The 16,945-nt window shown below is 40.7% G+C and overlaps 1 protein-coding gene across 1 annotated transcript in view; it reads right to left on the reverse strand.

The window, feature by feature from the left end:
- Nucleotides 1-2,002: 2,002 nt before the first annotated feature.
- LOC104166223 (EH domain-binding protein 1-like) overlaps nt 2,003-16,945 on the reverse strand; it is an 82,060-nt gene continuing 67,117 nt past the window's right edge. The window contains exons 8-12 of the mRNA XM_009706082.1: nt 12,650-12,828; nt 11,967-12,015; nt 4,680-5,594; nt 2,570-2,744; nt 2,003-2,268 (exon numbers count right to left, since the gene is read on the reverse strand). Coding sequence (XP_009704384.1) covers nt 2,003-2,268; nt 2,570-2,744; nt 4,680-5,594; nt 11,967-12,015; nt 12,650-12,828 — 1,584 coding nt within the window. The remainder of the gene's footprint in view (nt 2,269-2,569; nt 2,745-4,679; nt 5,595-11,966; nt 12,016-12,649; nt 12,829-16,945) is intronic.

A 16,945-nucleotide genomic window follows, 5' to 3' on the forward strand; every position in this document is an offset into this window, starting at 1 on the left:
AAGCCTCCATTAAAGACACCCCCCTTTCACAATGCACGTTTCCCACTGAAACGCATCAGCAGAATGCTCAGCTTGGCAAGCCAAGCACTCAAAAGTTAGAAAACGTCGAGATGACAGTAGCTGTACAGCCTTGTATTGGTTCTCACTTCGTATAGTCTTTAACTGCAGAACCCACACTTTTTTCTCCTACAGGATACCGGTCTTTTTCAGTGGCCACGACTGACAGTGTTCCGGGAACAAACAACTGTTCAATATCCCACTTTACCCACACCATTCACTGTCTGCCCCACATCTTGTTCAAAATACACTATTTAAACTTTTCTTTGAACACAGAATTATTAATTTCTTCCAGAGAATTTCTGTGGCACTTTTCACTATCGTATCTAAGAGTTTCCAAATTACATCTCCAACAACGCCCTTCTGAGCTGAGGAGCTTTTGTTATTCTCACGCTACAGCCAACTCAAGTGAAGAGTGCCCATGACCTGTTTGCTCAGAGCTCCCAGGATTTCAGAGGGGCCAGGACCATTTGTTCACAGCATGGTTCTCTTCCACTTGGCTACAGCTGGGTGCATTCAAAACTTCCAGAAATCAGTCCCCAAGAATCTTGGGTTGGAGATCAGAAATCAAGGAATCCGCCACCTTGAGTACGTTGGGTTGAAGGTACCTTCCCAACATTGTAAAGAGCTACTGATGGAGGCAGCAAGAAACTTTGGCTCTGCAGAGCAGCCCTAAAAGACTGCCCTTCCCTTTCCTGCAGGCTCCTAACTAATTTTTCAGCTTCTGTAATAAATGAAGTTAAGGTCCCATGGGTAACCTGGCTGCCTGAACTACGCAATTCTGACACTCACCCTGAAAACTCTGTCTCCATCTCCTATCCTTCAGCCAGTTTTCACGGCCTAGACACAGTCTTCATTTCTGTCTAACTTCACATTGCCATCTACCCGGGGCATCTCTCCTCTGCATGCCAGTGGGGTAGCTCCTTTTCCTCCTGTTTGGAATTCATCAGCAGGAGTTTGAGTCTAAAAGAGAAAGTTTTGCTTTCCAATACTACCATCTGCATCAGAATGGGCCCTGATCCTTAGGGGAGCGATGCTATAAGATGCTCTTGCTGTGCTGTGGCCATACAGACAATTTTTCCTGGCACTTACCAACCTTTCTGAACTTCAAGGCTCTCTGACAAGATTGTGCTATTAACACAACTTTGATTGTTTTGAACCGTTTTTCAAGGGGATGGAACTTTCTTCTGATAAGACATTTTTTAACATGCATAAAACAATGCTTTATCCAACCTAACAGAGAGAAACAATTGAACAGGGTTTGGGGTTTTTTTTAAGTTAAAAAAAAAAAATTTACACTGAGGCAGAGTGCTGATGGGGCAAACTTCAGCTCTAACAATGAAATACTAGCAAAGTTGTAAAACTTTTGAAAATAGGAGCTTGTAATAAAAACGTTAGGCAACTTTAATTACAGTTGCTTCTGCCTGAGTAGTTGCCTATAGTATCCCTCCTCTAATGCTGTTTGCTTTATGAAAAAACAATTAAAAAAAAATCTAAAGTGAAATTTATACTAAAATATACTTATCTAGGAAAAATTTAAACACAAAGCAATAAAAAACCTGCCTATATATTATGTTATCATTATACAAATAAGACTTGTCTGCACATACGAATACATTTTGAAGAAAAAAGAAGTGTCAGTTTGTGGAAAGGAATTGTTAAGAAAAGAAAAAAAAAACACTACAGCATGGATCCAAGACAGTTAAGAGAAAGAAATGAGACATGTAAATCACTGTCTTGATTTTTTGATTGTATGATCCCATTTATGTAAAAAGCAGAACCTGCCCCTCAGGACTGGGCTCTGAAAGATGTGAATTGGTAAAGATTCAAGCCTTTCTCTGGATCATTATTTTTCAGTTACATTTACATTCTCAGTTGCCAGTACAGTCTCTAATGCACAATAGTTAGAATCACAAAACCCGCATTGCGAAGGTTTGCATAAAAATTAATTAGCTTTCATCTCCAGAGAGTATGCATCCTTCCAGGTCACCACGGAGGCCGCTGGAGGTGCAACCATAGCTGCTTCAACACTGGAGCTCATTCCCCAGCTCCGCTTTCCCATCTCGCCAGCATAATCAACTTTGGTGATAAAAAGGAATTGTTCCATCAACTCTTTTACAAGACTGTCACAAGCAGCCTCATTCACTGCTGCAACACTTATGAAGCAGCAAGTAGTTGACATCACAGGCTCAGGGAATGCATTTACATTAACTGAAAAAAGAGAAGTAATCAAAAATAGCATAAATTACTCCACTATCATCTAACAAGTAACTTTTGTTTTTTTCCCATTAGAAACTGCAGTGTCAATCAAAGAAGGTGCTCCCAGATCTCTGCTCCCAGTGAAGTCTAAGGCATCTTTCTGTTGGCCATAACCGCAGGAGAAACGGGCTTTCAAAGTGAACTAATGGTACATGACACATCAGTGCCCTGGGAGATTCCATGTGGAAATGAAATATTCTGCAAGGACATGTCCCCCACAAAAGCATATGCACATACGATAAATTTTGACTACGTAAACTGCCATACTGGCCAGTGTTTCTTACATCATTCAGCTGCTTATTGCGGGCTGGGATGATCGTACTGGTTAGCTGCTTATTCCCTGCCTTTAAAGCTGCATCTCTTCTTGCTTGCTCAAGCAGAACTCTCGCTCGTTCTTTAAGTTCTTCTTGTCTTGACAACATACGTTGCTTAAAAATAAAGAAATATAATTAACAGCAAGGCAGCCCCAGGGTACTTAACGTTTATACAGTAGTTAATAGCCAGGAGCCTTCCTATATAATAAAGGTCAGCAGTCACACGGATTACAGCTTCATGAGGTCACAGAGCATTCTACAGAAATGAAAAGTAAAGATGATCAAAATGTAAAATTAAAAAAAAGTCATAGGCCTTTGTTACGTAAATAGAGTCCTCTCCTCTCCCCTTAAAACTTAATTTCTATCAACATTTAATGCCTTTAAACTGCAATTGTGGAAAAAAAAGTTGGTTTCATGGAAGCTATGTGTTTGCTTATTTACTTTAATATGTATGCAAATGTAATGCTTCGTTGACTACTTATACAGGTATCGCTCATTTATAACTTAAACTGAATACAAAGAGACTGGGTACAAGGCAAAAAACCTGCAAAAATATCTGCTTCTGCTTCATTTATGAATATCCACGAGGAAGTCCCTTCTTGACACACATGACCAACCGTATTGCAGAGCAGAAGGAACAGCAGAGGGGTTTCTGCACAGGCAACGTGAGCAGCTCCCACCCACACGTGCTCCCATGCGCCAACTTCTTAGTCAAGATCAACTGCGAAGACTCGGGGAAAACGCGTCTCCAGGCCTTACGAGAGAGAGCTGGGACAGATGTGGCAGGCTGTGGTCCCACCACAGCCAGGTGGGAACTGGGATGGCTGACTCTGACCAACAACTGAGCGTTCAAGGTTAAGATGAGGCTCACATCTTAGATTTTATCACCACGTGCCAAAGCACAGGCTATTAACAACAGAGCACCGTCTTTAAAGGCATCTCTTCCTTTTTCTTGGCCTATTACACCCTTGCACATTAAAACCTTTGTAGAAAAGACATCTTGTCGCCTCCTGCTCTGTTATCCTGTATGGGCCAAGCTCTTCCTTTCTCATCCAGTACACAAAGATGATGATGAAGAGAAACTTCATGAGAGTTCACTGATTAAAGGAAAGAAATTAGCTGGCTACAGAACTACTATTTGGCCATTGTCACCCATCTATGGACTGTTTCCCTTGCAATACAATGAATCTTTATGGCGCTTCCTCAGGAAAAAAAAACTTAAAAATACTCGAAGCAAACCCCACTACAAAAGGCTGGCTATACTCTTCTCTCATCAGAGCTCATGGCACAAAGCCAAAGAAAGCCAAAACTCAAGAAAGCTCTTCACAGGGGTAAAATTATAAGCCTGCTTTGGCATTTTTGTAAATGGGGCTGACAACATTTTTTAGATATTTTTGTGATGATAGGCTTTGCTGATAATTCTCAGCATTTCAACTTTCATCCTCACAATAAATACGCAAGGTAGGTGGGCATAGACTTTTCATCTTTATAGAAAGGAAAACGATATTGTGGTTAAATAACGTGCTTTAGGCCACTCGATGAACAGCATAACTGAACATTCTGGAGTTTCTACCTCACCATCATGGCTACGTTCACAGGCCTGTGTGGTTTCTCAGACAAGATTTTGAAATATCTTTGTTATATTTTAAGGAATTCAAAACTTTATATTTTTTGACTATGGATCAATGAATCGATAAGTGTTTTTTCCAGTTTTTGCTTCAGTATGCAACACTCAAGAAAGGTGTTGCCACACTTGGTGGCAAAAGCCTTGGTGCCATCTTCTTTGAGATACTTGAGAATACAGCTTCCTTTAATTGGAGAGAGATTGGAAAGATTAATAGTAGGACAATTCCTACGAACGATTTTTTCAGGTAATGGCTCTTTTTCAGCATCACCTGCTTTTCAGTTAAAGTATTTATTGCCCAACAATACAAAAACACTGCTCACCTCGCCACTCATACTGAAGATACCGTGTAAATTACAAACATGAAGAACTTGAACAGCATCTCCATCCTGACTCACAGGCATAAGAAAGCTTAAATTTCTTACCTGTGCTGTTTTTGCAGTTTGATCTGCATGATTTAAAGCCGTTCTGGCATCGTTGTCAGAATCAGATTCTGTTTGCATCAGAGAAGCATGCGGTTTCTTTGCAAGATCCGTATCCTTATTATAGGAGTATCCAAGCTTAGAAGTAGGAGATAAACTCGGCTTTGTGACAGGTGAGCCGGGATCTGCTCTTGTGCTCTCTGTGGATCCTACATGTCCCAGCTTTTCTTGCTCTGAGAAACCAATGGTACTGTCTGAGCTCTGGTGTCTCTTCTTCTCGTTATCTTCAGAAGCGACCGTGGAAGACATGTCCTCTTTTTGATCACTGACATGTGCCAAGTCGCTCAAGTCTAAAGTGTCAGCTATCAGCAATTTCTTCCTTCCCAACGGAGGCTGTGCTTGCGTTGTATCCATACTGCTACACTTCCCAGCATCTTCAGATGCAGAAGTCCTTCCGGAGCTCTGTTGGGATTTCTGTGGATCCGTGTCACTTCGAGTCCTGCGAGAAGACGGGGAAGCTGTGCTTGGGCTTAAATGGTCATCGGGAGTCTGATGCTCGCTCTCAGATTCGCCAACACCACTGTCATTTACAAATACGGAGTCGTCCTGAGAAGCAAAGTCTGCCAAACCACTGTCTGGCGGATGCAGCTCGGGCTCTCGGTTCAGGTCGTTCAGCTCTGCGTAGAATTTTTCCTGGTCGACAGAGCTGTTTGTGTCCGTTTCATAGTTACCCACTTTGTATGTGCTTTTACTACTGTTCTCCTCTATTTGAACCACGTTTAATTCCTGGCCACAGAAATGCGCCCTTATTTGATAGAGATAGGTCATAACAGTCAGTTTGTCGGGTATCGCTAATAAAACCATGTCAGAAGGTTCCAGCAATCGTGATATTCCTAAACTGGCAAACCCATCGTATGCCTTTAAAAACAGACAAAGTAAAGATTATAATGTGGCAGTTTCTTACGTATCATGACATTTCAAGAATGCAAGTGGAAGTTTCAGTCAAAATAAGCAAGCCTAAAACATATCCAGTATTACAGGAACAGTATGGGTTCAACTCTATCACTTATTATTCTTTTGGCTTCATTACAGTAGTTACTATTTTTTGCTGCACAATCCAACATCCAACTCACTGATTTTCCCCGATGGCTTCTAGGTATCTCCCAGGGTATCTTCACAGCAATGCAAATCGAGAGAATATGACCAGTAAAACACTCAAATAGCATTGTTTTAAATATTTTTAACATACCTCCATACCATATTATACTAAAGTCTTTGGCTACTCAAAATTATGCCACTTTCATGAGTAAAAAGCTGTTCAGGAAACTGCAACTTAAAAGCCCTTCTGTTTGCACTAAGAAAACCTACCAGTATCTTAAATGGTTCTCACTCAGGTAGCAGGAAACAAGCCAATAAAAAAAAAAAAAAAATGTAAGAGTTGGACCAGAAAAAAAAAGCAATAAGGATGACTTTTTAAGATGAGGAACAAAGATAGAGGAAACACGACACTAATCCGTCTTGGGCTTTATCACTGGTGATCAACCTTCTCCCTTCTACTGGTCCTGTAATTGCAGTGATTTGTGTTGATGAAAAATGTGTCCAGATAGCCAAAAAGAACACCACCACAAAATGTAAGAGTTGGACCAGAAAAAAAAAGCAATAAGGATGACTTTTTAAGATGAGGAACAAAGATAGAGGAAACACGACACTAATCCGTCTTGGGCTTTATCACTGGTGATCAACCTTCTCCCTTCTACTGGTCCTGTAATTGCAGTGATTTGTGTTGATGAAAAATGTGTCCAGATAGCCAAAAAGAACACCACCACAGATTACTTGATACAAGATATAAATCACATTGATCCAGCAAACAAATGCACTTTAAAAACATTTGTTGATGCTAAATTTGTAAGGAAGAGAGAGTGAATTTCATTCCCATTTCACTTTCATTTCTAAAAGCTAAACAGTTTGCAAGGTTCCTACTTTTTGAGGCCACATTGTCTTCTTTCTGCTAGCCCTTTAAGCGAGTGGGCTTGGTGCATCAGGTTTTTCTAGTTTTGAAGAATTAAAGCCGTTTCTCAATTTACAATTAATTATTACTATCCTGGATTAACCCTGGAAGACAATATTGTATTTCAAGGAAGCCTTTAAAAAGGTCTCCTGTTAGCGTAGATGTGCTCAGTTAAAGCACTCGGACTCCGCCTCCCCCAGTAACTCTGCGGCTCCTTTTCACTCTCTTCTGAAGGGGTCTGCAACGTTCACAGTTGTTCCTACGCTATTTCGAACAAAAACTGATGTTAAAGTTAAGATACGGATGAGAACCCGTCCTTGCGAAAGGAAACAATAACACACATCAACGGCTTCAACTCTACCCCAGTTTTACACTATTTCCTTAATTTATTTAGTTTTAGAAGGGTAGAAGGAAGAAAGGGAAGAGAAATCCATTTTTTTTTATCCTCTCGGTTTTCATACCAGTTCAAAGGTGAGTTAGAATGTGGGTCTGGCCTGGCCGTCTCCCGGCAGACCCAGTTACTTTCCCCGCTCTGAGAAAAGGAGGCTCGCTCCTTCCCATCGCAATGTCAGTCCCTACTCGACAGTCCAACAGTTTCCATTTCAGCCATTTTTCAAACTCTGCTTCCGAGAGCTGGAATTTATCTTCCTGAAATTTTGTACGCTTCCCCTCATGCTCACGTGCAACTTGCCAAAGCATTTTTGGTGAAGTAATTTTTATATCGCTATAACAAATGATTCAGAGCTTATCTAGACACAGAAATTATCTCAATAATTTATTTTTAAGCCCTTCTGGCTCTCCCTGTGCAAAATGATTTGGCCTAAAATCATTGCTGGTCTTTGGTGAGGTATCGTTTCTTGGGCAGGCTCATTATGAGACACTGTTATGCCATTTATAAAAGCAGAGCTGTGCTTAGCTATAGGAGCAGCAGTGGAAAACACGACTGCTGTATTTGCTGATACAAAGCCCCGGATGGAGCAGAACCGCAGGAAAACGGTGGGCAGGAGGGAACGGAGAGAACTCGGGTGGCAGAAGAGGGACAGCTGTCATTCACCTGGTCTTGGGACACAGAGCTGGAGGAGCAGGATCAGGCTGGATATGGAGGAGAGGGAGACAAGAGAGGTGGAACCGAACAGCCGTGAGGAGGACAGAGATAAAGGGGAGCAGTGCAGGGCTGCGGGTGGGCAGCCTCGGCCACGGCAGGTACCCAGAGCGGGGAACGCTCCCGCGCCAGCAGAAAACGGGCCGGGCGTGAAAGCGCAGCAAGCCAGCCGTCTTGTCCTGCCGACCAAAGGGAACACCAGGAGTTGTGGTTTAAGTGGTCCAGTGGCATACATAACCTGTGACCCCACACTGCAGGTAGTGGGACTTACCACCTGAAGAATGAAAGGAGCTAAGGATGGGCTGAGCAGTCCACGGCAGCCAAAGCCCACAGACATGACTTGACCTGAACCCTTTTAATTTCTTATTTATATGCTAATAAAACTAAATCCTAAGAATATCTCCCAGGGTCTGTAAAATGAAGGTGGGGACAGCGTTTCAGAGTTGTCAGGAAAGGCACTTGCTTAGAACGGGTAACACTATGGCAGGAGGACTGAATTTGGCACGACGGGTAGCCCCGACACAGCTCCAGTTGCTTTGCACTGTCTGCTCAGTCTCCTGGGGATGCTTGGGATTAAACACAATAGCTTCCCCCTGATGCCAGATCCTTAGTTCCCGTCCCCTCTCATTCTGGATCATACACACCCTTGCCTCGCTCCTTTTAAAGTACCTTAGGTATCCAGATTGGCACGCAAATGTTGTACAGTCATTAGTTCTATCGATAGCAATCATATGTTCCGCACGTGTCCATATAGCCGTGTGTAGTGGGTTCTCCTTCACTGTTCGGAAAGCTGGGAGCTTCTTGATAGTCCAGCATATCGCTAAATGCCTCGTGCTCCTCACTAGTTTGTAACGTGGTATTAACAGAGCAAATTTTCCAAGTCAAATTACTTTTTGTTAAACAGAGGCATAACTAAGCCTTGATTTTGCAAAAATTTACACACATAGTTAAACAAACTATGCTCCTGCATGATCCCACTGAGGTCAACAAGCAACTCCTACACCCACAATTAAATATGTGCGTACGATTTTGTGAAATCCAGTACTAGAGCGAGCACGAATGCCTGTTTTAAAAATATGGCTGCCAGCTTAAAGGTAGGGATTTTTTTCCATTTTGACTTAATGCTATCCCTGTAATTCTGAATGCATATTTTAAAAGGATCATTTAAAAAAAAAAAAGTATATTTTAAAAGACAATCACTCGAGTTCAAATGTATTGAGGAATTTAGTAGAAATGGTCAAAAACTGGGGGGAAAAAAGCAAAAAAAAAAAAAAAGCATCACAAAAATTTAACGTGGCAAACATCCAGAAGATATATTACTACTTCTACACAATAATCCCTCAAATGAAACAAGCTTCTCTAAACAATAAATTAAAACAAAAGTTCATTATTAGAACCACACTGTTGTGCCCTTCCACTTCTTGTTCTTTCATCCCCTCCAAGCTACAGCCAAGCGTAGTTTAGTAGCTTACATTGTTAAAGTGCAAGGACATGTCATTAGCAATATGAAAAATTTCTATCCTTGATAAAGGACTATACTGCCAGCATGCTGTAATTTTAACACATTTTTCATTATTATTTACTAATAATCAAATGGACATATTAAATAAAATTAGATGGGTAACGCTATTGGGAAGGCTATATGGACAGTTAGATACCTATGAGATTTAAGCGGAACCAAAACTCTGGAAAGTATGCCTGTATTGTTTCTGGTTTTCTCAAAGATAATCCTGGTTTCTCTTTTGTTCCTGACAGAAATTTGAATTTGCAACAGGCTCTTACGCACCAAAAGTATCTTCGAATTCTGACTGACAGTAATGCAATCTGGAGTAGTTGTTTGGGGTTTTGGGGTGTTTTTTTGAGAGATAGAATTATATTGTGGAAATTACAACACATACATACACAGGTCTGTATATTCAGGACACTAAGCCTATTTACCTATCTCCTGATGAAGTTTCTTCTTTTTTCTTTTTCAATTTCCTCACAAGCTGATTGACAGACATCAATTGGGATCCATCAGCACAAGCACCACAGGCAGTTTTCCAGCCATTTCCCAACTATGTAACACACTGACATACTGGCCAAGATCAGGTGTCACAGGTTAATACCCTTTTTTATTCAGCATCAGTGGCAGCACCAATTTGGCAAAGGACTAGTGTGTGTTATAAAGGAGCTCCGATGATGTGCTTTTTGTACAGTGCGCTTCAGTGTGTAATTATACACAGTAATCGCACTGAAATAGTCGTCTCTCAAGGTCTCTTCTTTTTTTATTAAAATACAAACAAGATCACGCACTTTTAAAAGATATACACTTATGGGTTAGCCTTTAATCTATGGTCACAGTCATCTCCTACCTCCTTTCCTGGGAGGGAGGAGAGAGGGGTTAAAAAAAAAAAAAAAAAAAGAGCTGCTTCAGACAAAGAAAATTGTCCTATTCAGCCAGAGATGTTATTTTAATTGCTTAGGAGGAATCATTGTCAAGTGTGTTACCTATCTGCATGGAGTTTATAGGCAGCCATTGTTGCCCGTGCTGCATTCACTCCAACCCAGGGCACGCGGGGTTATCAGACAGAACTGTGTGAGACCGGGAAATAAATCTGCAGGAAGCAACTGAGATACTCAGCGTAGCTGTCAGGCGAAGGCTTGCGAAGTGATGAAAGAAAAAAACTGCACAATAACAACAATCATTACTTCTTCAATCCTGGGAACTATATCCCGTCAGAGAGACGGGCTAAGAAGTTCACCATTTGCCATCACAGTTTCATAAAGAAAAGATGACTGATCGTACCACTAATGTTTTTTAATTAATAATCTGTTCTTTCTTTTTTATAATCTCGCTTAATTAGCCTGGACACTCAACAGAACTTGAAATACAAAAACATATGGTCACAGAAAACACCGTGATGTCACGGGTAATCCACTTAGGTCATCGTAAGACCTCGTATTATGAAAAAGATATCATTGGCCAAATCACTCTCTATCTAACAGCAGCTCAGAGATATTTCGTTATTTACAATACTTAACTACTATTTTAAAGATGAGTAATTCCCCAGCTAACACGTAAGCGTGCAGGCACATTAAAATATACTTACCCTAAACACAAATGAATTTTAAGAAAGCACTTTCAGAAATTTCACATATCTACTATCTAATATTCTTTAGTTATATTTGCTATATAATATTGAACCCAATTAATTTATTCAAAGTATATTTTTATACCTTCATCTCAATTAAATTCGGTGCTTTTAAAGCAGTATAAAAACAAAATCACAGCATTGAGAAGGCAGCTACTTAAAAACAATTTCCAGATGATCTTCAGGAGCAATTTTATTATCAGTGACTCACACGAAAATCATCATTTCTAAAGATGTCCCTAGGGCCCAACCGAAGCTTGTAACATGCCCAAAACAGTGAGCAGAAATAAAAAGTCTTCTGGTGATTCCCAAATCAAGGTCCCGCTTCTTCCAGAGAAACTTTTTACATCTTTGCATCACAAAGGTACAAAGAGTGGCTTAAAACAGCTGCCCAGCACGATGCTATAAACTGTTTAGTTAATATTGCAGTTTATTTGCAAAGTATTGTCTCAACACATTTTGTCCTAAACTTTCCATGTTGTGTACACCACTTCACTCAGCCGGTGTAGTATAAAAGTTGGCGTAAAATTTCATCTTTAAAAATATAAACGTACACCACCTCACTCAGCCGGTGCAGTATAAAGGTCGGCGTAAAATTTCATCTTTAAAAATATAAAAATCACCATCAAAGCAACATCAGCCGTGACCGATGCACAGAGCCCCGCTAAAGCAACAGACAGAGACGTCTTGCGTACAACAATCCAAGAGCAGTTAAGTTTTTCATTTTTTTTAATTACGTGGCTGATTGGAAAAATTGGAGGAGTGATCACGGAAGGCTGGCCAGCCCTCTCCTTTGCTTTCACAGTTAACATAGGCCATACAAACATTAAACTCGAATGCCAGCCTTGCACTTGTTGTGAATGCTAAAGACCATGACAAACTAAAGTCAATAATGCATCCGTTTTGAGCCGCAGGAGGTTGCATACCTTCTGTGAGCCGCAGTTATGACCTTACAAAACAATCGCACTTCCCCAAAATTAATAAAAACCTGCAGTGAAGCCAAAATTGAAGCTATGTCTTTTTTTTTTTTTCCTGGCAGTTCTTACCTTTTTGTTGTTCTCTTTAATATCTTGAGGATTCAGGGACTTGTAGTCACTGAGGGGGAAAATGGCACAGTGGGTATGTACAGTATTTGATAAAAGCAGCGGTTTTAAAACAAACTGAATCTAAAAATTTGACATACAATAATATCATACAGTAACTAGCAATTTCACAGCAATTCAATCAACAAAACTAATAGTGTGGAAAATTAAAGGAATAAATAAATAAACAAACAAACAAACATCGATTACATGTTTCATTGCCTGAAGCTTTCCATCTAAAAAAGAAGTTAAGGCAGGGACTGGAGGCCGGCCTTGACAACCAAATTTACCAGGAGGTAATCCGCCCTCGTCAGCGTACAAAGAGCTTATTCCTCTCATCTCATTTCAACACCGGCACAATTTTCACAATCATCTTGAAGTCAGTTCTTTGTATAAGATTAAGAAGAAGAAAAACAAATCACAGAGAGGGGAGAAACAATTGTTTATGTAACAAGGGAGAGCAAAGAAGTCATAAAGATCGAGCGTTCATAAATCTGTTTTCTTTGAAAGGATGGTTCCCTGCTTGAAAGAAAAGGGTGAAAACAGTTCAACACTTGAAACCAGCAGGGATTTGATTTTTACGTAAACTTAAATGTTATATATCTCTACGAGAGTTAGCTTATGCAGGCAAAGAGTATACAACTTACATTAGGTCTGGTCTAAAGTGATGTAATATTGCACAAAAGGATAAACCGTTTCTCCACGATGTAGTAAAATTGGTGATTTTCACTCCCCTATAGTTTTTTGTGACTTCCTTGCACCACACAAGCAGTGACTGACTAGCGTTTGGCTTTCTCCCCAAAACAGGACTTGGTATTGGGCTTGGCTGAAAAAAAAAAAAAAAAGAAAAAAAGAGAAGAAGATGAAAGAATTTAATGGAAGATGAGAATTAACATTAATTGACCTAACTAGATGATCTGTATCCTTTGATGTGAGTTTAGGTCCTTCACAGCTGTCAGTTTACAACGACTGTAACCTGCAAAAGACACAAATCGCAAGTTATTATCTCCAGTCGTTGCCCTTGGCGCTTGTCTCCAAAGGATGTAGATATATGGGATTCCAGATCGGCACAGGAGAACAGGCCAAGAATTGCACCAGTGGAAACACCGTGCTTAAACACTTCAGGCATAGTCCTGCACAGCCCGTGATACACGCCCTTGAAAAGATTTCCCAAAATGCAGCCACAGAAAAGCATCCCCACAAGCCCTTCCGCTTTTAATGAAGGTAATGCCACGCCTGGATCAAAAGCCTGGCATGGCAGGGCAGAGTTCACCGCGAGTTGCCATCTACCATCGCGGCATGGGGAACAAAGTCGCTGCATCTGCGACATATGAGTAATGCACCCATCTCGTATAGGCTCCAGCATAAAGCTTTTGGCTGCACTCTTCCTGTCGCAGGTCGCGACTGCGTAAAGGTAATTACGGCACGGTGTTTCTAAGCAGCCGCTTCCAACCATATCCACCGAGCTTCCTCTTCCAGCCTTTAGTTTTCCTATGCGGAAAAGGAATTGTGGCTGTAAATCGTTATCAGAGGGTCGTTTCTAACAAGTATCATTAGCTAATACTGACCGTTTCCCAAAAGGGTACTCTGATGCTTTGAGTAATATTTTTGTTAGCACAAACCAAGAATTAAAACGGAATAAAATATTTTGGGCATTTGGCATTTGTCAGACTGTCCGCCGTCTCTCAAATTCAGCAAAGAACGTACTTTTTGCAGCTGATGTTTTCAAGAAATATTCACTCATTTCACCAGAAAAATAAAAATACTGTAACTTCAAATACCTCTTAGATGTAATTAAACAGACAGAATTTGACTGACAGAAATCCAAAGTCTGAACTCTAGGGAAAAAAAAACGGGCCCTACTTCCCCCCCCCCCCCGCCATGTAGTACAACTAAACGCACATACACACGCACCAAACACGCCCTTTGTGCACCCTATAGCCAGAGAGTCCCCAAACCGAGACAAAAGCAGAGCAAGGAAGGTCAGGGCCTCCCAGGGACCGCGGTCACCCCGCAAACGCCGCGGTCACCCCGCACCCCCGGGACAGAGTGCGGATGCCCCCCCCCTGACTGAAGGCTGTCAGTGCCCGGCAAGGAGCTGCTGGGGAGGGCAAGGGCTGGACCAGGAAAGTCACTTCTCATTGACCGGCACGGTCAGCCCTGAAAGGGGGTTTTATAAACACACCCACCCCGTCAGCAGGTAGCAGCACTGCCAGCTCGTTTAGAAAGTGCAAAAGGTATACCTCGCTGAGACTCTTTTAAATACCGGATCATACGTACGAAATAACTCGTTAGAAAGGGTTTGGTTTGGTTTGGTTTTAATCCTGTCAATGATTCAAATCAGCACGAACAAATCCATTAATGACGAGACAAATATCTCTAAAGACACTGAATGAACATCTTAACAGGGATATATAAAACAGGGAAGAAAAAGCAGCAAGAAATGATAAACTTTCTTCACCATGCATCAGGTTTTAATCAGAGAAACAAATATTGCTCAGGAGCTGCCAGGCGGTTACTCCAGATTCAGAGTGATGTAACTATGATCAGGTTTTTATCCTCTTTTTTTACAACCCGAAGCAAAAACCCATAACTAACCACTGACCCCAAACTTCAGGTACTACATTACTTACAATATATTTGTTATCTCAATTCTATCTATGGAACTAACACTGCTGGGAGAAAATAATTAAAACAGCACTATCAAGATGTGGAAAAACGATATTTCAACAAATTTTTTAAAGCACAGAGCTACTTCTTCAAACCACAGAGCACTGCTTACCAGAGATATTAAATCTCAACTATAAAGTCTTAATACTTGTTGCTGAAACTCTCCATAGAAATGTTAAATGTTCAGTCACCACCTAAATAACTTTCTGATTAACTCTGAAATGGCCTTAGGCAACATTACCATTCAAACACCTTAATTACACATCTAACAAACTAAAGATGCAAGTGATTTAAAAACTAGGTTTTACAAAAGGACATTCAAAACTATTAAATCGATAAACTTAGCAGAATTTTGCATTTAATTTACAAATTATGGATTTTGTTAAATCCAGATTACAATTCCTTGAAAGTCTATACTGAAGTTGGAGCTTTTTTCCCATGTTTGTCTTCCCATTTACTTTAGATTTTCTAAAAGTATTTTATCCAGAATATGCAACTTTAGGATGTGCATAATGTACTTACACAGTTTTCTCTGCTCTCCTCTAGCTGCTAAAGCAGAAGTTATATACAGCTTGCTTTCCAGACTTAGTACTCCAAGTTTTTCTGGATAAAGGTGAAGTTACTATTATGATAATGTTATGCTCTTATTCACCACCTGAGTCAAAGCTTTTGTTATTTAATCAATGATAAAAGCATTCAACTCAAGATCCACTGGAGATACATGAGTAATGGCAGAATTGCGCATGAGCACTTGACATCCCCTCGGAAAGCTTAACAAATACTAGTTTTGATTTTTTTGTCAAGCATCATTATGAAAAACATTTTCTTTCAATACCTGTAGGTTACACATATTATTTACAGATTCCGTGCAAACGCAATTACTACCAACTGCCTATTTCTGGCAGATGTTTGCTCTACAAGATTGGTAGGAACTCATCAAATGAAAATTTAATTAGCTTTTTCTTACATAACTCTTTTAGGCACTGACTACACAGTTCTTCTACACCACATGGCAGTCATCACTTGGCTTTTTGAGTTCAAAAGCCAAAGTCCCCAAGAACTCATTTAGAAAAGCCACCAAAAAGCATGAGATACCCACAACAGATTGCCAGATCTGCTCGCTGATCAACAGGTTACTGAATCTAATGCAAATGCTTTTTATCCAGCTGTGAATTAACTGCTCGGCAAGTGCAGGGGTTCGGGAGCTGGTCCCTCACAGGCTAGCTCACGTCTAGATGCAGCACCATGGGGGTGGATTTATCAGCCAGAGTCAGCACTAGCTTCAGGATATCTTTGCTCCACAGTCAACAGAAGCACTGAAGCCTCTTCACTCTACTCTTCTTTTACATGTTCTGGAAGCTTAATTAATACGTTTTATAGTGTATGCATTTTTCCTCTTGGGATATTATCCCATCAGACCATTACTCTACATTAACAAGAGGACAATAGCTTTAAATATTAGGCTGCATCCCTACAGTTTAAAATATTTAAATAATCATTTTGCTGCTCTCAGGAAAGCATCACCAGATGCACTGATGGTTTGCAAAGTGAGGGTTGAGCTGCATCTCTGACCCACATAGGCCAACGCTCAGGAGAAGAAAAATCAAGTCAGAAACTGGTGATGGGAACATGGGGCTACGAACCAAGTCATCGTATAAGACACGGGGAGCAGCCAGAATGAAGATCGTGGGACTCAGTCTCAGCAACTCCCAAGGGCTTGTTGACAGGTTGCATGGAGGTAGAGGAGTTTAAAGAGAGCAAGAGGCAGTGTTGAAGGCTGGAAGAGAAAGACGTGCAGAGGAGTAAGGAGAAAAAAAAAGTACGTAACAGCTGTAGGAATCTGGGTGGAAGACTCACATGGTTGGAGTTTTACATTAACGAACACAACTCTGAAGAGGAAAGGAGTTGAGAGACCAACCTAGGAACGGTAACTAACTGCAGGAGGAGAGAAAGCTGAGATTGAGATAGGGCTGAAAGTCAGAATAGGGAAGACCTACAAACACTTGGCAAACAAGTTCTGTTCCTCAAGAAGAAAGTACAGGCAACCATCTCTTACTTATTTGACTGAGCAAAATAAAAGGGATTTTCCTTTACCCCATCAAAACTATAATGCTGCCCAGGCTCACTGAAAATTGTGAAACCATTAAAATGCAAGATAAGGTAAATGAAAGTAACACACAACTAGGTGAGATAGAATGTGCAGCATGCGGCTGGATGCAGAAAAAGGTTGGGAAAGTCAGCTGAACTGAACGGTCAATATAAAATACTTTTTC

Source organism: Cariama cristata, unplaced genomic scaffold (assembly GCF_000690535.1).
Source record: "Cariama cristata isolate BGI_N322 unplaced genomic scaffold, ASM69053v1 scaffold10028, whole genome shotgun sequence".
NCBI lineage: Eukaryota > Metazoa > Chordata > Aves > Cariamiformes > Cariamidae > Cariama > Cariama cristata.